The sequence below is a fragment of the Ovis aries genome, chromosome 6 (genome assembly GCF_016772045.2).
Source record: "Ovis aries strain OAR_USU_Benz2616 breed Rambouillet chromosome 6, ARS-UI_Ramb_v3.0, whole genome shotgun sequence".
Lineage (NCBI taxonomy): Eukaryota > Metazoa > Chordata > Mammalia > Artiodactyla > Bovidae > Ovis > Ovis aries.
This window is the reverse complement of record NC_056059.1, coordinates 78,260,752-78,281,804: the sequence shown is the minus strand read 5'-3', so window position 1 is coordinate 78,281,804 and position 21,053 is coordinate 78,260,752. Positions and strand designations below refer to the sequence as shown.

Genomic DNA, 21,053 nt, shown 5'->3' with positions numbered 1-21,053 from the left:
ATTAGTCCCTCCACACTTTCACCATATATCCCCCATTTTGTATTCATCCTTTCCTGCCTGACCAGACTAGATTCTATAATCTTTAACTTCTTGCATCTCCTTTCATCTTTAATGATTTGAAAAAATATGCAACCCTGATTAGATGAGTATTGAACAAACAAAAGATGTCTAATAACATTTAACAATATCCAGAAAGTCAACTAAACTCCCCTATCAATGTGCTTTCCCTTACCCCACGAGGAATATTTAACATTTTCCTTGTACCTCAAACTTCCTTTTTATCCCAACAGCTTCAGCTGAATATCTCCTATTTACTTTAAAAAAAAAAGCAATCTGATAGTTACAAATGCATTGGTGCACTGTCTGGACCTCACAATCCCTTGTACAGATCATGACTTTATCCCTCATCTGCTGCATGCTTAGCTGATAAAGATTTGTCCCGTGATCTGCAGAGGACTGTTTTTGTGTACCAGAGCTACTAGGCCCATACAGCCAGAAGTACCTGGGAGTTTACATTCCACTCTCACAACCCATCCCATGCCCCTCAGCAAAACTGTAGTCCATTACTAACAGGTCTGAAATTATAGAATCCCAGTTCCTATGCCTTAACATTGGACAGTTCCAAAGTGTTATTTACACTCCAGAGCTCCCTTTGGGATCAGGGTAAGTCTGAGACTTCACCAGAATGACAACCTTGCATAGCTTCTTCTTCTTATCTATCCTGCTTCCCCTTACTTTCTTATTGATTTCCTATGAAAGGAATTCCTTCATTAATTGTTTGTGCTGAATCCTTGGCTCAGAGTCCACTTCTGGGAGAACTCAAACGAGACTACTGACAGAAACGTCCTCATCTTTCTGAAACCAAATCTATAAACTACTTTCAACGTACCCACACACATTGTGTTCCCTCCTTTTATAATGAGAGAAATGCCTCTTTCTTATTATGGCAACATATCCACTCATTCTGACGCTTCTCAAGAACCGTGCTCCTTTGAGGATTCTTCTCTCCTGCTTTTTATGAATTATCTCCTCGTCTATAGGTTCGTTCCCATCAACAAACATACTTCAGTACTTGTTACTTAAAAAAACAAAACAAAACACCTTTTATATCCCACAGACTCTCCAAGAATCTTTGGTGTTATCTTTACTGAAAAATTTGTTAAGAGTTTTCTAAATATATAGTTCATACAGGCTCACTTCTCATTTTCATAAAAGCCACTCTACTTAGGCACACATTCTTCATAACTCCACAATGTCCTGTCATTGCCAAATCCCTTGTCAACTTTTCCATCTCATCATACTTGAGTACTCAGGAACATCCTATAGTTGATCATCCCCTTCTGTTTTTTGGCTTCTATGGCATAATTTTTTATTTATCATGTTGACTATACTTTATGAGTCACCAAAGTGACTGTTTACCAAAACCACATCCTTCTTGGGTAGCTTCATTCAGTAATACACTTTAAATTCTAGTTACTCTGAAATCTCTATCTCTAATTCTAAGACCACTGTTACATTAAGATTCCTGAAAACTGCACATTACTAACCTTTTCAGCTCATTATTTAAAATATTAAAATAATCACAAGGTTTTGAAGATGGGATTCTTGAGTCATGTATTCCAGGCCATATTTGAATTTAAATCTTCTTTAAGCATGTCTTCATTCTAAAATGATCCTTATGAAAAAAACTTTATGAAATACAGTTTATTTGTAGATGTACAGTGTGATACAATAAGGAATATATGGTAATAATTAGGAAATGGACTCAAACCAGATGGCCTATTGGAATCCAAGTTTTGGCACTAACTATCTGTAAGGTCTCAAGGTAAGTTAATTATCCCTTTTGATATCTCAAAGAGTCATTACAAAGATTAAATTTAAACTGTGCCTGATACATAGCAAAACTTCAATAAATTAAGTATGTCTCATTATTTTGCTCACAGTTTCAAACAGACAAAACACATGAAATCTTAAATTGATTTTGGGTCAAATGCAACTATTAGGGCTGATTTAAGGGCAAAACCACACAGTCAAAGGCTTTGGCATAGTCAATAAAGCAGAAGTAGATGTTTTTCTAGAACTCTCTTGCTTTTCCAATGATTCAAAGGATGTTGACAATTTGATCTCTGATTCCTCTGCCTTTTCAAAATCCAACTTGAACATCTGGAAGTTCACAGTTCACCTACTGATGAAGCCTGGTTTGGAGAATATTGAGTATTACTTTGCTAGCATGTGAGATGAGGGCAATTATGTGGTAGTTTGACCATTCTTTGGCATTGCTTTTCTTTGGGAATGGAATGAAAACTGACTTTTTCCAGTCCTGTGGCCCCTGCTGAGTTTTCCAAATTTGCTGGCATATTGAGTGCAGCACTTTCACAGCATCATCTTTTAGGATTTGAAATAGCTCAACAGGAATCCCATCACCTCCAGTACCTTTGTTCATAGTGTGGCTTCCTAAGGCACCTTGACTTCTTATTCCAGGATGATGTCTGGCTCTAGGTTGGTGATCACATCATTGTGATTATCTGGGTTGTGAAGATCTTTTTGGTATAGTTTTCTGGGTATTCTTTCCACCTCTTCTTAATATTTCCTGCTTCTGTCAGGTCCATAATTTCTGTCCTTTATTGTGCCCATCTTTGCATGAAATTCTCTGTGGATATCTTTAATTTTCTTGAAGAGATCTCTAGACTTTTCTATTCTATTGTTTTTCTCTATTTCTTTCCACAGATCACTGAGGAAGGCTTTCTTATCTCTCCTTACTATTCTTTGGAACTCTCCATTTAAAGGGTTATATCTTTCATTTCCTACTTTGCTTTTCACTTTTCTTCTATTCGCAGCTATTTGTAAACCCTCCTCAGACAACCATTTTGCCTTTTTGAATTTCTTTTCCTTGGGGGTGGTCTTGATCCCTACCTCCTATATGATGTCACGAACCTCCATCCATAGTTCATCAGGCACTTTGTGTATCAGATTTAATCCCTTGAATCTATTTGTCACTTACACTGTAATATAAGGGATTTGATTTAGGTCATACCAGAATGGTCTAGTGGTTTTCCCTACTTTCTTCAATTTCAGTCTGAATTTGGCAATAAGGAGTTAATGATCTGAGCCACAGTCAGCTCCTGGTCTTGTGTTTGCTGACTGTATAGAACTTCTCCATCACTGGCTGCAAAGAATATAATCAATTTGATTTCAGTAGTGACCATCTGGTGATGTTCATGTGTAGAGTCTTCTCTTGTGTTGTTGGAAGAGGGTGTTTGCTATGACTAGTGTGTTCTTTTGGCAAAACTCTATCAGCCTTTGCCCTGCTTCACTTTGCACTCCAAAGCCAAATATGCCTGTTACTCTAGGTATTCCGTGACTTCCTACTTTCGTTTTCCAGTTCCCTATAATGAAAAGGACATTTTTTGGGGGTGTTATTTCTAGAAGGTCTTGTAGGTTTTCATAGAACCATTCAACTTCAGCTTCTTTGGCATTACTGTTTGGGGCATCGACATGAATTACTGTGATATTGAATGGTTTGCCTTGGAAATGAACAGAGATCATTCTGTTGTTTTTGAGATTGTATCCAAGTACTGCATTTCAGACTCTCTGGTTGACTATGAGGGCTACTCCATTTCTTATAAGGGATTCTTGCCCACAGTAGTAGATATAATGGTCATCTGAGTTAAATTCATCCATTCCAGTCCATTTTAATTTGTGGATTGCTAAAATGTCAATGTTCACTCTAGCCATCTCCTGTTTGACCACTTCCAATTTGCCTTGATTCATGGACCTAACTTTTCAGATTCCTATGCAATATTGCTCTTTACAGCACTGATCTTTACTTCCATCACCAGGCACATCCACAACTGGATGTTGTTTTTGCTTTGGCTCCATCTCTTCATTCTTTCTGGAGTTATTTTTTTCACTGATCTCCAGTAGCAAATTGGGCACCTATCGACCTGGGGAGTTCAGATGGGAATACCAGACCACCTGACCTGCCTCTTGAGAAACATATATGCAGGTCAGGAAGCAACATTTAGAACTGGTCATGGAACAACAGACTGGTTCCAAATTGGGAAAAGGACACGTCAAAGCTGAATATTGTCACCCTGCTTATTTAACTTATATGCAGAGTACATCTTGAGAAATGCTGGGCTGGAGGAAGCACAGGCTGGAATCAAGATTGCTGGGAGAAATATCAATAACCTCAGATATGCAGATGTGGCAGAACGTGAAGAAAAAGTAAGAGACTCTTGATGAAAGTGAAAGAGGAGAGTGAAAAAGTTGGCTTAAAACTCAACATTCAGAAAACTAAGATCATAGCATCTGGTCCCATCACTTCATGGCAAATAGATAGAGAAATAGTGGAAACAGTGACAGATTTTCTTTTTGGGGGCTCCCAAATCACTGCAGATGGTGACTGCAGCCATGAAATTAAAAGACCCTTGCTCCTTGGAAGAAAAGTTATGACCAATATAGACAGCATATTAAAAAACAGAGACAGTACTTTGTCAACAAAGGTCTGCCTAGTAAAAACTATGGTTTTTTCAGTAGCTGTATGGATGTGAGAGTTGGACTATAAAGAAAACTGAGAGCCAAAGAATGGATGCTCTTGAACTGTGGTGTTGGAGAAGACTCTTGAGAGTCCCTTGGACTGCAAGGAGATCCAACCAGTGCATCCTAAAGGAAATCAGTCCTGAATATTCATTGGAAGCTCTGAATCTGAAGCTTAAACTCCAACACTTTGGCCACCTGATGAGAAGAACTGACTCATTTGAAAAGACCCTGATGCTAAGAAAGATTGAAGGAGAAGGGGACAACAGAGGATGAGATGGTTGATGGCATCACCAACTCAATGGACATGAGTTTGAGTAAACTACAGGGGTTGGCTATGGACAGGGAGACCTGGTGTGCTGCAGTCCATGGCGTTGCAAAGAGTACAACATGACTGAGTGACTGAACTGAACTGAACTGAAGGGTAGAACCAGAGGGTTTAGGTCATTTATTTCAGAATCTATGACTAAATATTTACCTGCAGTATGTGACTCAAAATGTAGTTCAATATTTAACTTAATATTACCCACAAATTTTCTTTAAACATCTCCAAGAAACAGTTTAAATATGGGTTGATTAGGATTTGCAAGTAAAAAAGTCTTTGAGCCCAATAATATTTATGCAAAATTTCTCACAACGAATTTTTTAAATTGTAAGTTTTGGTCAACTTTCAGACAAACTTATAGGCTGATAATCATTGTAGCAAATGTAATTTTCAGTTTAAAATAATTTGTGTCACTTTGTGCTGTTCTGTGCTGAGTCGCTCAGTCATATCCGACTCTCTCAGAGTCACTTTAGAGTTCTATTAGGAGAAAATGTTGTTATGACTTGGTTCTGATTATAGCTACCAAGACAGCTCTTAAAAGCCACATAATTGTGATATCCATGAGATTTCATATATTTCATTCAGCCTTTAAGCAATCATAGATTGTACTTCATATTTTAAAGAATTATGACCCTAAGTAATTACTGGAGCAAAAACTGACTTATATGTTTAAAAGGAAGATGATCTTTGTGGAAATAAATCAAAGTGACTCAAATCTCTTTATTTGTATTTGAAATATATAGTTCCAAATCTATTATTTCCTTTTATAGTTGTTTATAAACTGAAAGTATATTAAAATAAATATATTACAAACTAATGAAAATGCTTTAGGATAAAATTTGTAAGTTTAACCAATAGCAAGCAAGATTGTTTTACAAGACAGAATTAAACAAGATAATGCTAAATACATGTACCTGTTTGGAAAGTGCACAGCAATTACATTTTTAAAAAATGAACAAAAAAGATTAAAACAGTAAGTTTCAACATTTTTAATTCCTAAATAATAACTAGATTCTTACATTAATTTCTTCTATGGTATAAATAAAAGCAAAGACTAGTATAAGTTCTATCTGTCAAAGAATTTGGGGCTGAGTGAACTGCAATAATATAATACTTCCATTTTCATAAGATTTACCTGAATTTTCATAATGTAGACATATCCACAACAGACATTTAATAATAGATAATTAGACATGAGAACAAACTGGAGAACAATTATACCAAGGAAGTTCTTGCACTGTGGTGAAAGTTTTAGGGCCCACAACCGATTTCCCTGTCTGGGGATCTGGCAAAGGGACTGAGAACCCAGGGAATTTGACTTTGAAGGCCAGTGGGATTTGATTACAGAACTTCCACGGGACTGGAGAAACAGACTGGGAGGGCACAAACAAAACCTTGTGCATACCAGGACCCAGGAGAAAGGAGCAGTGACCCTACAAGACACTGAGCCAGACTTGCCTGTGAGTGTGCAGGAGTCTCCAGTGGAGGCGTGGGTCGACTGCAGTCTCCAGTGGCCTGCATGGTGTAAGGGGCACTGAATACAGTAGTCCTGGGATAAGTCCTTTAAAAGGAGGTCATCATTACCCCCATTACTCCTAGTAGGGAAAACAACCCCACCCATCAACAGAAAATAGGATTAAAGATTTACTGAGCATGGCCCCGCCCATCTGAGCAAGACTCCAATTGCCCCACAGTCAATCCTTCCCATCAGGAAGCTTTCATAAGCTTCTCCTCTTTATCCATCAGAGGGCAGACAGAATGATAACTACAATTTACAGAAAACTAACCAACCTGATCACATGGATCACAGGCTTGTCTAACTCAATGAATCTATGCGCCATGCTGTGTAGGGCCATCCAAGATGGACAGGTCATGGTGGAGAGTTCTGATAAAACATGGTTCACTGGAGAAGGGAATGGCAAAGCACTTAGTATTATTGCCTTGAGAACTCATGAAGAATATGAAAAGGCAGAAAGATATGACATAGAAAGATGAACTCCCCAGGTTGGTAGGTGCCCAATATGCTAACTGGAGAAGAGCAGAGAAAATAGCTCCAGAAAGAATGAAGTGGCTGAGCCAAAGTGGAAACAGTCTCCAGTTTTGGATGTTACTGGTAGTGGAAGAAAATTCTGTTGCTGTAAAAAACATTATTTCATAGGAACCTGGGATGTTAGGTCTGTGAGTAAAGGTAAATTGGAAGTCATGAAACAGGAGATGGCAAGAGTGAACACTGACATTCTAGGAATCAGTGAACTAAAATGAACTGGAGCGGGCAAATTTAATTCAGATGACCATTATATCTACTACTGCGGGCAAGAATCCCTTAGAAGAAATGGAGTAGGTCTCATAATCAACAAAAGATCCTGAAATGAAGTATTTGGGTGCAATCTCAAAAATGACAGAATGATCTCTGTTTATTTCCAAGGCAAACGATTCAATATCACAGTCATCCAAGTCTATACCACAACCTCTAATGCTGAAGAAGCTGAAGTTGAACAGTTCTATGATGACCTACAAAACCTTCTAGAACTAATACTAATAAAAGATGTCTTTTTCATCATAGGGGACTGGAATGCAAATTAGGAAGTCAAGAGATACCTGGAGTAACAGACAAGTTTGGCCTTGGAATACAAAATGAAGCAGGGCAAAAGCTAACAGTTTAGCCAAAATGATATACTAGTCATAACAAATACCCTCTTCCAACAACACAAGAGATGACTCTACACATGGACATCACCAGATGGTCAATTCCAAAATCAGAATGATTGTATTCTTTATAGCTAAAGATGGAGAAGCTCTATACAGTCAGCAAAAACAATACTGTGAGCTGACTGTGGCTCAGATCACGAACTCCTTATCACCAAATTCAGACTTAAATTGAAGAAAGTAGGGAAAACCACTAGGCTATTCAGTCATGACCTAAATCAATCATTATGATTAAACAGCGGAAGTAACAAAGAGATTCAAGGGATTAGATCTGATAGACTGAGTGCTGGAGGTACTAAGGACAGAGGTTTGAAACATTGTATAGAAGAGGCTTTTGATGATAGCAGTCTTTTCTCTCTTTGTTTTTGCTTTTGAACACAATTGCTTAAGATAAGGTGATGGGAACTGAAGGAGACATTTCTGGACCACAAGTTGACACTGTGAGTGACAATAGCCAATATGCTAAGGGTGATAAATGAAAAGGGAAAGAGCTTAGGTACTTACTAACATCACTGACCTATTAAACCAGCTACAGAGACACCTACTTCAGGATCATTATGATGTGTATACTCACAGCAAGGATATCCTAACAGTAACACACCATGACAAGTGACAGGATATGACTGGAAAATCACTATCTTAACCTTTTGTCATGTCTGCATTACCACCTTTACATTATTAATTTTTAAAAAATCATCTCACTTTGCTTAATGGTTTAACAGGAAATATATCATTGTCATAAATGGAAAAGAAAGCAGAATCATTTACCACTATAGAAAGGAATAAAGATATATAAAACAAAATCAATATTTAATACCTGAAAAACACTAAATGCAAAAATCAAATCAAATCTATATACCAATGATTTCAAATTTAAATCTTCAGCTCTCTTCATTATTCCAACTGCTTATACATCATCAACACTGCAATATTTAGTAAGTCTTTCAAAGTTATGTTGTTCAACTCCCCTCCTAAATCTCCTAATCTGCCCCTAGTGTGTCTTTTTTCTACAGTTCCATATCTCAATACCCAATGCCAAAAACCTTGGAATCATACTCTACTCCTTTTTCTTATAGTCTGTGTAAATAAATTAGCAATTCAGTAAATTATATCTTCAATATATATGCAAAATTTTATCACTTCTCATTTATTAAATAAATTAATGAGTGAATAAAAGACTAAAATAAAATCTATTTATACATTAAATATAAATAAAATATGTGAATAATATGGAATATAAATATTATTTATTATTATTCTTGTATTTCTTCCAACCTAATGAAAGTTTAAGTGAATATTGTCTCCTAGTTATTTGGGGGGAGAAACTATAGCCTTTTTATAATTACTTATTTTAGATTAATTCTGCTGTTGCGTGTATAATTACTACAGAGATGCTGGTTTCATGAAACAATTCTGATTACCAAGCTTTCCCAAAGTCTGACAGCACATTTCATACAGGATACAAAAGAAATCTGAGTTTAGCCAACATATAAAGAATACAGGAGCTACTAACTTAAGTTTCCTCATAAAGAATAATTTTCCCCCCTTAGGTAGTCTTTTAGGCTTTTTCATCCTTAGGCTGTAATTGATTGTCCTAATCTTGATATAAACCTGATCATTTTGGGAAAAAGTAAAAGAATTATTTAATGCCTAACAGTTTTCCAGTGAGCCCGTGACTGTCATCCTTCAAACTGTTTTTTTTTTTTTTTCCTCTCAGTGTCAGCTCCCAGAAAATGAAATATGCCAAACACAGTGATGTAAAAAACACCTGGTTCTAGAAAGATCTCATGGGGATCTGAATGCATTTTAAAGAGAAATGCCTGAAAACAGAGACTAACACTTCTAATATTTCACAAAACTTAAAACTACAGCCTAAAATGCATAATACAGTGAGGCTGGCAATAAGACTGGCCGAATGCACAGCTTTGTGAACTGGTGGCTAAAGTTAATTTTCCATAGAAGTGATTGTTATATGTTTGTGGTTGAAATTAAGTTAATCAGTAAAGGACTAACTAAAACCTGAGGAAAGTCTTAACTTATTTGAAGTAAATCTAGTGGTGTCATAAAAATACATAGAACTCCAAACAGTGCTGTTTAGATTGTATTACTCTTCAAAGTATACCTCGATCATTTATGATAACTTTGTGGAACATTTTCAGTGATGTTTAACCACAGACCAAGGAAATGGAGAGAAGGTGGGGAAAATGAGATACTGAATGATATTCTTTTCAGAATATTCTTAAAAATTATTTTATTACACTAAATAAAGTAAATCAATTACTGGTTCTCTTTTAAGAACTAAAGTGTTCACAGTGTGTGTGGGTGTTGACAATTATATTTGATTAAAAAGTTTTGGAAAAACACATCTCAGTAAAGTGTGTTGGCCGAGGAATTTTTTTTACAAGAGGTGACAGTTTCTAAACACATCTCTAAATGCTTAAAATAATTAGAAATCTATGGCATTTTCATTTAAATATAGTAATTTGGGTGGTGGAAGGTAAACAATGAATAAAATTAGCTGAATAGAGACACAAGTTTTTCTTTTTTTTTTTAAGTCTTCATGGACTATATAAACTATACTGAGCTTCCTTTATAAAAGCCCCAAACAATATTTCAGCCTTTTAATTCACAGCTAATGTTTTTCCCTTCATGGTTCACAACTTTGCCATGGTGAGGGGGCTTGAGTAACTCAATGAAGCTATGAGTTACGCTGTGCAGGGCCGCTCAAGACAGACAGGCCACAGTGAAGAGTTCTGACAAAACACGGTCCACTGGAGGAGAGAATGGCAAATAGCTCCAGTATTCTTGCCAAGAGAACCCCAGGGACAGTATGAATAGGCAAAAAGTTATGACATTGGAAGATGAGCCCCCAGGATGGAAGGTGCCCAATATGCTACTGGTGAAGAGCAGAGGAAAATTACTAATAGCTCCAGAAAGAATGAAGTTGCTGGCCAAAGCAGAATGCGGATGTGTCTGGTGGTGAAAGTAAAACCTGATATTGTAAAGAACAATATTGCATAGGAACCTGGAAATCAACCTTGAGTATTCCCTGGAAGGACTGATGCTGAAGCTCCAATACTTTGGCCAACTGATGCAGAGCTGACTCATCGGAAAAGACTCTGATGCTGGGAAAGGTTGAAGGCAAAAGGCAAAGAGGGCAGCAGGGGATGAGATGTTTAGATAGCATCATTGACTCAATGGATATAAGTTTGAGCAAACTCAAACTTCTGTCAAGGATAGGCAAGCCTGGCATGCTGCAGTCCACGGGGTTACAAAGAGTGAGATATGAATTAGTGACTGAACAAGAAGTTAATATGTTAAGAAGAATGAGAAAGTACTACACATATTTTCCTCAAAACTCATCCAGAAGGCATTGAAGTGGGTGAATATATTTATTACACATAATTCAGAACTAGGTTTCCAGTTTTCATAAAAGATCAAAGTCTTTTTAAGATACTATACTGACCTCAGTATAAAAATGATACCACTTTAAAAAGCAGGGAATTTATATATATATATATATTTATATATATATATATATCAGAGTACTGAAAGCTTTTGTGATACTGTTAAATTTTTCATGATTGTATCATTCTGCTTTTCCACTTTCAGTTTTTAAGAACCTACCACATTTAACTCCATGAAGTACTAATGTAGTACTAGCAAAGCTAAATGACTTATTTCTACAAATATCTAGAAATACAGTACAAAGCAAAAATTACCTCATTAAGGAATAAGTAAGTTACTATGGATACTGGTAAGGCAAAACATTTTTCTATGCATCCCTGAAGCTACTCAGAAGCCTTCTTAGTTTTCTTTATGTGTGGCAGATGTCCAAATTCACTGAGATACTTCTTTTCCCCCCTAATTTAAAACTAACTACAGAACTTGCTACTTATTAATCAAATGAACATTTCACTCCTGGAGCCAGTTCTTTCATAATAGGATAACTTTTGCCTTAAAAGAAAAAAAAAAAAAAAAAGAGAGAGAGAATCATATCAGGCCAGTTCTACATGAGAAACAAAGCCAGTCAAATTCTAATGAGATTTTGATAGGAGAATGAGCAAATTTCATTAAGGAAAACACTAAGAACAAAAGGCAGAAATGTATTTCCACATAGATTGGTTAAAAATAATCAAACCATCCTATATAAACACTAAATTATGTGTTGTATTCTTCATATATATGATAGTTTTAATTGTAACAAAACTCAATAAAGCAGAATCAATTATTCCTAATTCTGAGGAGATACTAAGACTTTAGAGCCATGATGTAACTTGTGAGATCATATAACCAATTCAAATTGAAATTGTGTATAACGTGAGTTGTTGCTTCTCTTCAGCACTATACCTTCCCTTAGGAATCAGAGTACAGGGAGGAAGGAAGGAAAGTGAAAACTGTTTCTTTAAACTATCTGACATTGTGTTTGCCAATTCATCACTCATGCAAAACCATAATGACGGGGAGATACCAGAAATTGGAAAACAGGACTAGGTCAAGATAAGAAGTCTGGATGCAGAAGATATCTGTCCCTGGAAAAGGGCAAAGGGACAGATATAGAAAAGGGAAATCTAGCAGATTCTTTTTCTCTCCATATGGGCACCAATTTTCTTTCTTTGCCCTAAAAATTCCCATTATTTATTTTTATTATTCAAAGTCAATGTGATGCTGTTAAATAGTTTTTTCAACAATACAAGTAGTTGATAACTATAGAAATGATTAATTTTTATTTCTAAGGTAAATGTCACAAGTGCTATAAATGTGCCTCAAAAATTAAAGTTATATATGTCATAATACTTCAGCAATACTATAAGTTACTTTTGTGCTGATAACAATTCATTAATTGCTTTATTATATTTATATATATATTTTTTAAAATTAGGCTAGATTTTCCTTATGTCTGAAATTCAACACGAAAATTAAAGTGACTGGAGTTATTTTTTTCCTCCAAATATAATTACCTATTTTGATGAAAAGAAGACAAAGGACAAGTAAGAAAAGAGCAAACAGAAATGTAGTTTTAAGTATTTTTTTGGTTATATCTGAGATGTGGCATACCTCTACCTCCATAATTATGTTAACTATAGCAATTTAATATATTATTATTTTTTCCCAGAGTATATCATTAATATAGTCATGATCAAATCAAATGAATACCATATACTAACATCAAAATGTATTTATTTACTAATTTTTTATAAGTCAAACACTAATTTATCCACTTATAATAAGAATTAACTGTCAAGTAGGCTGGAATACTTCATGTCAGCTGGTTAGCAAATATTCTCCCCATAACAACAACAACAAAAAAGTATCAATAATATGATGACTATGAAGGAAATTTAAATTAAAATATAACTAGTTTTTAAGTTAGAGTAGTATCAGTCATGCAGTGTTAGGGAAAAGAAAGTCTGTAGAGAAACAGCAGACCTGAAGGAAAAGTGAGTGCATCTAGAAGGCCAGATGGGCACATAGCTTAAAATGAAGTTGTAGAAAGAAAGGGGCAACTAGATTAGGAGGGCTTAGTGGGCCATCGTAGGAAGTTTGGACTTCGGTGTTAGAGTAACAGGAAACTGCTGATGAGTTTTACCCAAGAGAGGTGCATGATCAGATTTAAACTTTTTAAGAGATCGTTCTAGCTAATGAAGGCAAGGGTAAGAATCAATGTGGGGAAAATAGAAGACCACTGAAGCAGCTTTGCAGAAGTACACTGTGGCATAAAAGGAAGTGGTGGTAGTGAACATGGGAAGAAGCAACAAATTTTGGATAAAGAAGATATTTCTTCTCTGTGAAAGAACATACATAATAAAAGGAACACATATTTAATGAATGAATGAACGGTTTTAGAAAGACACTGTCTGGCAAAAGGCCTTATATGGTGAGCTTATTTTCTCACCAAACTGTGTAAGGTGGTGGATCTTATTCATTACTTTATAAAACAAAACATAAGAAAACATACATTTTTATGCCCTCTCTCCATACTAAAAAAGATTTTCCAAATAAATCATCTATGCCTTTAAAATAAATACCCTCATATCACCCATACCACTTAAAAATTTATATTATACAGATCCTTATTTTTACTAAAAACAAAAAGAATGCCAGATTTTGTATTTTGCTTTTTCTTAAATTCTCTTTTTTTCCTTTTAATTATGCCCTGGTGATTTTTTTTTTACAACCACCTATCAAATAGTTAACATATTTTGAATGAAATAAAATGTTCCTCAAATTCTATAAAGTTCTAAGAAATATTTTCTTGAGACTTCTTTCTTAATTTTCTCTCTCTCACATGTCCTCATAATCTGTAGATGACCATTTTTCTTACTTTGTAGAGGAGAATAGACAGAAATTCCTCAATTTACTGTTCTACTCTGGTTCTACCACATATGTACATCACACCTATTAACTATTTTATCCATTCTGAGTAGAAAAGAATTCCCCTAGCTGGTTTACGGTATCTCAGTACAAAAGTGTCTCATGAAATCGAATGAAGTGGAATTACCATCCCACTATTCTGGATCTCATTCCCCTCAGTTCCTTGGATCATGATTATAGCACTTCCCTTTCCTCTCTTTCTAACCACTTTTAAAACTGGTTCTTTCCTATCAGCATATCCATATGCATATCTTTCCATCTTAAAACTACCCTCTATATTCTTTATAACAGCTACCTTATTTATCTCCTTGTACTTTATTAACTTTTCCTTAAAAACCATCATCATTACGTCATTACATTCCTGATAACATTACTCTGCTCATGGTGGCTCAGACGGTAAAGCGTTTGTCTACAATGCGGGAGACCTGGGTTCAATCCCTGGGTTGGGAAGATCCCCTGGAGAAGGAAATGGAAATCCACTCCAGTACTATTGCCTGGAAAATCCCATGGACAGAGGAGCCTGGTAGGCTACAGTCCATGAGGTCGCAAAGAGTCGGACACGACTGAGCGACTTCACTTCACTTCACTTCATGCTTCATACATTACACCCATTTTAAAGAAGAGAGAAAGGCTCAAATTTGCCAAAGGCTGTAAACTATAAAGGAATTTATATAGAATTCAAATCAAGACAGCATCATTTAAGGCTTTATTTTGCTTTATAATTTAAAATTTGATGCCATCTATACTGTTACATGTAATTATTGCTTTTGTGTTCTTGTTTTTCTAATTAGTAATATCACAGAGATTCAACTCATATTACCTAAAAAAATACATATGAATAATGAGAAAGCAAATATATTTTTTTAAATATGTGACTGTACTAAGTTCAAGATATTTCTAAGATTTTTAATTTGGCATAAGCTGTCACATAAATATCAAGTGTTATTCACTTATTTCTGATAGTACTTTAAAATGTAACAAAATTATAATAAAATATTAAATGCATTTTTATATTACATAAAGATACATATAAAGATATAATTTATACGAAAGTGAGTACAAATATGCTAAGATAAAGAAGTTATATTTTATGTGCCTATATAGTTGATCTAAATTCAATACCATTAGGAACAAAGAGTCCAAGGAACTATAATGACATTTTAGAAGGGCAGTCTAGTTGTACATAATTCAAAAGTATAATGACTCAACTAAGTAATATTAAACTACAAAAGACTACTCACAGTAGATAAGTTCTAGTTTGCTCCATTATATTTTTATTTTTTCTAACCCTTTAGCTACTTTTTCAACTGTTATAGACAGAAGATCCCTTAAGCCAAATTAAGCACTTAATTTCAATGCACTTTTGTCACTACAGTCTTTAATGCATTACTTTATTCTGAAAACACACTGAGGGCTTACTACGGGCAAGGAACTATGTCAGGTACTAAATATAAGTAGATGAGAAATGGGTGTCAGAGCTGCTATCTGAGGTAGTTCAAGGAGAATGTCAGTAGCACATGAAAGTGTAGGCAACCTCATTAAACCTCTGAAAGTACATTCATTTAAATAAAAACATTTAACCAGTTTACACATAGCATAGGCAATCACATACAAAAGCTACTTAATACGGACAATATGTTAATGACTAAAGTACATCTCCACACTATTCTTTCTCAAATGTCACAGCCTTTAAGGGAATAAGACAAAGTTCTTGGTTATACTAAAGAACTTTTTTTTTTTTCCCAGAAAATGTAAATTGGATTTTTTTGTGTGTATATATAAAAGAAGTACTACTAGAGAGGAAAGGAATGTGGATATTTTCTTATCTCTGCATGTTTCAGATTTTTTTGAACATAAAAAAGCAGATTTTGGTTAAAGGATAAACCTTGAGAGTTAAAAGATGAACGCATAGTGAGAGTCTTCTGGTGGTATTTACTTCCCAAGAGATTTGTTAACATTTCAAAGAAAGTAAAATCTGGAACCTTACATTTGTATACCATAGGATTTTACATTAGGGAGATGTGAAGTTTCTATATCTCTCTCAGGAGGAAAGAAGGGCAGCAGTATAAGAATTCCTGTGTAAACACCCAGATTAATAATTTCTGGGTTCCTCCCCTGTAGTATAAACACCCTCCTTTGGTCATTTGCAGGTGGCACCGTCTTGCTCTCTTTCCCACTGCTCTGAAGTAGGAGATGGAATGTTGAGCACTGGTGTGGCTATTGCTCTATGAAACAAGAGTCTGCCCAATATAGTAACTATATATTTGCTTCCTGGACAAAATAAATAAATGCATCTAATAAAAACTTGGTCTTCCCTGGTAGGTGAGTTGGTAAAGAATCTGACTGCAATGTAGGAAACCCAGGTTCGATCCCTGGGTTGGGGAGATCATGGGGTCACAGTCAGGCATGACTGAGAGACTAACACACTTTCAATAAAAACTTATCATTTTTTAAATTAGAATTTAGGAGAAAAAAAGTTTCTTTGAAGACAAAGCTTCATTATACTTATTTTCAGGCAGATCAAGTCACCTAAGTAGTCAGTAAATGATCTTATTCAGCAAAGAAAACACATTGATCTTTATCATTTTGTCATAAAAATCTCAATACAATTAAAAGCTTGAATAGTTTAGTGTATCAAGGTAAGGTAGACTGAAGAAAAGCAAAAGAAAAGTTACTTACTTGATATTATCAAGACAGCCAGATTCAGGTTTCAGAATGGCAGTGTGATGAAACATTTTATATAAAGCAATCCCAAGGAAGATTACATTAAGCTGGAATGTAAAAGGTATTGTTATGTAGCATAACTGGAGTAGAAAAAAAAGAAGTCGATTTTCTATGACAGATGAGTTGTTCTGGGAAATTAGCTCTCATAAAATAACTGGATCACAGATAATCATCTAGTCTTTTTGTAAAGACAGCTTGGAAACTTGAGATACCAAAGGATTACAAAGCATTCATATGCCAAATGCAAATAGAAAATCAGCAGCAGTTAGAATGATGCTGTAGAAACTATAAAACAATTCAAAGTCAAGTATATGTTTATAAAAAAGACAATACCTATTCCAGGTTGATATTATATCCACTCTCAAAACATGGACCTTAACTTATTATTCAAATGCTGCATTACAAAACTAATATTTAAAATCATAATATTTGTGAGTAGCTAGATCAAAAGGGTTATAAAATGCTGGTCAAATTCTCATGCTACAACAAATTAGAATTAAAGTAGTGGGCACCCCCAATGACTTTGTTATATCACTGGACCAAGAAAGAGCATATGACTGGAAATAAAATAAAACAAACCACATGTTAAAATGCCCTTGTTACCTGCTTTGTTTATACTTCAGAACTTGGGGCAACCTTGTATTTTAAAATGATAAGCATATAAATAATGATACCAACAACAGTGTCTAAATTAGGATGGACAATTCATATTTGAAAGATATTATGCATTTAAAAATAAAAAAAGAAAGCATGATTCCAGAATGTTTACCTAACTTACTTGTCATTCTCAAGTAAAATCCTTTTAAATTTTAAAGTTTTTGAAATTTATATAAAAACAGAATTGGAAGGAACAGGAAGGTTACTTATTTACTTTTTTGCCACATTCCCAATTTGATTCCATTCATAGTTCATATTATCCAAATGAAAAAGGAAATGTATTACTGTCAAACAAAGTCATCACTGTTTAAAACCTATACAACTAAACGGATTATGCTAGATCAGTTTCCTGAGGAGCTATAGTACTGCATAAATTTGTGCAAATGCATGTTTTCTGCTCCCGAGGGTTTTGATTAAGCATTTTACAATATAAAAGTAGAGTAATGAGTGTCTAATTGCTTGAGTTATTTAGGGTCAAATAAATACTTGCTTACCCCCGAATTAATCTATGTAAATTAAAGAGAGTCAGCACAGGGAGAGTGAAAGTTTTATTTCATGACCTGGGAAACACATAGTTAATTAGGAGTTCTTACCATAATTATCAAGGTCGCTGGTCCTATAAAACTCCAAATGAAGTAGGTGTCAAGTCGGAGCCAACATCTGCAATGAAACACAGGGAGAGAAGGCATTCAAGGACTGGCTATGGGACATACATCAAGAGTGAGCGAGTGACAGAGAAGAATGTGAGCTGCAAAGCATTCCACTGGGAGACAGGAAATATTACATTGCTTGTTCATTTAAATGCTGAATTATGTGCCCAATTTCTGACAGCACTATTGATGGAATAAGATAATTACCCCTGGAGGAAGCAGGAATAAATGGCACTGGGCCTATTTGCTGGGGCCTTTTGTGTCTGTCACAGAAATCTTAAGAAAAAAGAAAGAAAGAAAGAGCCATATATATAGCCATTAAGTCGAGTAGCTTTAAGCTATCCTTTTCTCTCCAATTATGGTGCTACATAACCTGCCTATCAGCTGTCAGGTAAAGTGACATTTTCCTGTCAAGAAGATCTGAGGAAATTCAGTACAAAGAAGAAATAAATTTGGTGTCAGAAGATTGAAGTTTAATTAGGTTGGGCAGCCAACCTTTGAGAGTTCTTGAGTCTTAAACAGTGCATTGTTACTGCCAGTGCTTCTGAGGCTGCAAATGATCCTTAGCATCCCATGAAGTTGATTCATGACCCCAAAGTAAATTATTAATCATTTAATTTCAGTTACATTTAATACTCCCCCAATTCTTAAAGCCTTTGGGAAATTACATTTTCTTTCTTCAGGATGACAGGAAGACAAAATGGAAGTGACTAGTTATGAGAAATATTAACGTAAATCTTGAATAAATTACCTTTAATGTTAAAAATCATATCTTAAATTATTTGCCATTTGGATATATTTGAAGCATAATTTAAAAAAAACAAACTGGAAAATAGTTCAGTGGTGTGCTAAGCGTTCTAAAACAGCATGCATGTTGTCTGAAGTATGTAAATATTTCTCATTATGTAACTATTCATTAAATCTCAACAATAATGGAAAACTAGAAAAGCTATGAAGAAATTTATATATGTCAATAGAGCAACAAATAAAAAAATTTCTATTCATGTGATGAAATGTTATAAAGTAGTGAAGAGGGAGGGTCTTTATATGTCAGTAAAATAGATCACAGTAACAAAATTTAGTGAAAAACTAAAATGACATATCTATATGAATATAATATTCATATTTTTGACTATTTATGAACTATAATATGCATATATATATATGAATGCAATTTTTAAATTATTGGGAAAAATCACCAAACTCAGGTTAGTGATTGCCTCTTATATGAGTACAGAGAACTACAAGCGCACAAAAGAGGCATTAGCTATATGCTTCGTTTCTAAAACTACTGAAAGCTACCTGCCAAAATACTAACAGTTTTATCATCTGAGCAATAGAGCCAATGAGGTTTACTATTTTTTTTTCTTTTTACTTTTAAGTAACTTAAAATTTTTTATAAAGGTTAAAAGTTAGATTTTTTAAGTAAAGAAATAACCAAATGCTCTGAAAAAAACCTGATTAGAAAACAAAATTTGGCTTTATTCTATAAAGTAAAATATTTGTGAAATAATTTACATTGGGATATATTTCCAGTCCAATAAGAAACTGACTACAAGTTCATATTTTTACATAATTTCTCTTCATTCACAAAAACACAATAATCATATTTGAAAAAAATGTTAGAGAAGCAATCAATACTCAAACTACTAGCCATTAATTTGTTTGAGTACTTAGTAATCTTTTTGTTGTGCTGTTGTTAACAAAGTTTGGCCATGGAAAAATAAAAGTGTGGTACTGGCAATAGGCAGAAACAAACCAGAGAACTCGGTTGAAATACGAACACTGTCTTCATTCTGACTGTAGGCTACTTTGTTACCTCTCTAATAATGAGTTCGTATGTGTTGCCAGGAGACCAAAGCAGAGGAAATATCCATGGGTCTTTCTGGGTTTTCAACAAGGATTATATTTTCTCACAAAGTAAGATTAATAAAGGACAAAGCATGAACATTTTCCCAGATTAAAACATACATAAGCACATGTGTACACACACACATACACACACACAGACACAGAGTCCAAGAATGTTGCTAAAAAGCCAGGCTCCTCTGTCCATAGGATTCTCCAGGCAAGAATACTAGAGAGGGTTGCTATTTCCTTCTCCAAGGGGTCTTCCCAACCCAGGGATTGAACCCAGGTCTCCTGCATTGCAGGAAGATACTTTACCATCTGAGTTACCAGTGAAGCCCTCTGAAATTATAGCAGTATGATATTCTAACAGCACATTTAAGAATGACTGTTATTAGTATAGTCCCTGTCCATGTGTAGGTCAAACAAGTTTTTGAGAGTTAATCTGAGAATCAAAACAAATTCTCTGCAAATTGTTTTCAAAGGGAAATGTATTTTGAGGATTTCTGAAAACAGAAACTCTACAGGTTAAGTAGTTCTTATATGAGTAATTTTAATTACAATATTGCAGTGTATCTTGGATTAAGTAGGAAATTTAAAAAAAAAAACTACATAATCTCACCAAATGTGTTGTTAAAATAACATCATTAAATTTTATTCTTACAAAACTTTTATACTTTCTTGAAAAAAATGTCTCTACTTAGCAAATGCTTTGTTTGGAAATAGATATGCTTTTGGCATTTTTTTTTTAAAGTCGCTTCAGTCATGTCCGACTCTGCGCGACCCCACAGACGGCAGCCCACCAGGTTCCCCCATCCCTGAGATTCTTCAGGCAAGAACACTGGAGTGGGTTGCCATTTCCTTCTCCAATGCATAGTGATCTCTAAATGTAGAAGTGAAATTACTTTAGAAGTTTTCTTTGGGGAGGGGGGTAAAAAAATTCTCCAATATCTATTTGGTATAAGTGAAATTATTGTATAAGTGTTTTTTTTTTTCTGAAAGAAAATTCTTCAATATCTATTCAGTACAATAGATTTAAATTCCTTGGAGAACTAAACAACGAATGAGGCAATATGAAAGACTTAACATGTGCCGAATAAATCATCCATCCCTAAGGGCTGCCTGGGCCTGACTATCTTCTGGAAGGCAACGTGGCAAGAATTCCTTTTCTAATTCAATTGCCATATGGCCATACCTGCTGTTTCTGGCTGCATGCTGGCTTTCTCAAA

At 34.9% G+C, this 21,053-nt stretch overlaps 1 protein-coding gene across 24 annotated transcripts in view; it reads right to left on the bottom strand.

The window, feature by feature from the left end:
* Positions 1–21,053, bottom strand: part of ADGRL3 (adhesion G protein-coupled receptor L3) — a 941,652-nt gene that overhangs the window by 75,339 nt on the left and 845,260 nt on the right. For all 24 annotated transcript variants that reach the window (XM_060417626.1, XM_060417634.1, XM_060417623.1 and 21 more), the window contains 2 exons: positions 17,920–17,986; positions 16,625–16,716 (listed from right to left, as the gene is read on the bottom strand). In XM_060417626.1, the coding sequence (XP_060273609.1) occupies positions 16,625–16,716; positions 17,920–17,986 (159 nt within the window). The remainder of the gene's footprint in view (positions 1–16,624; positions 16,717–17,919; positions 17,987–21,053) is intronic.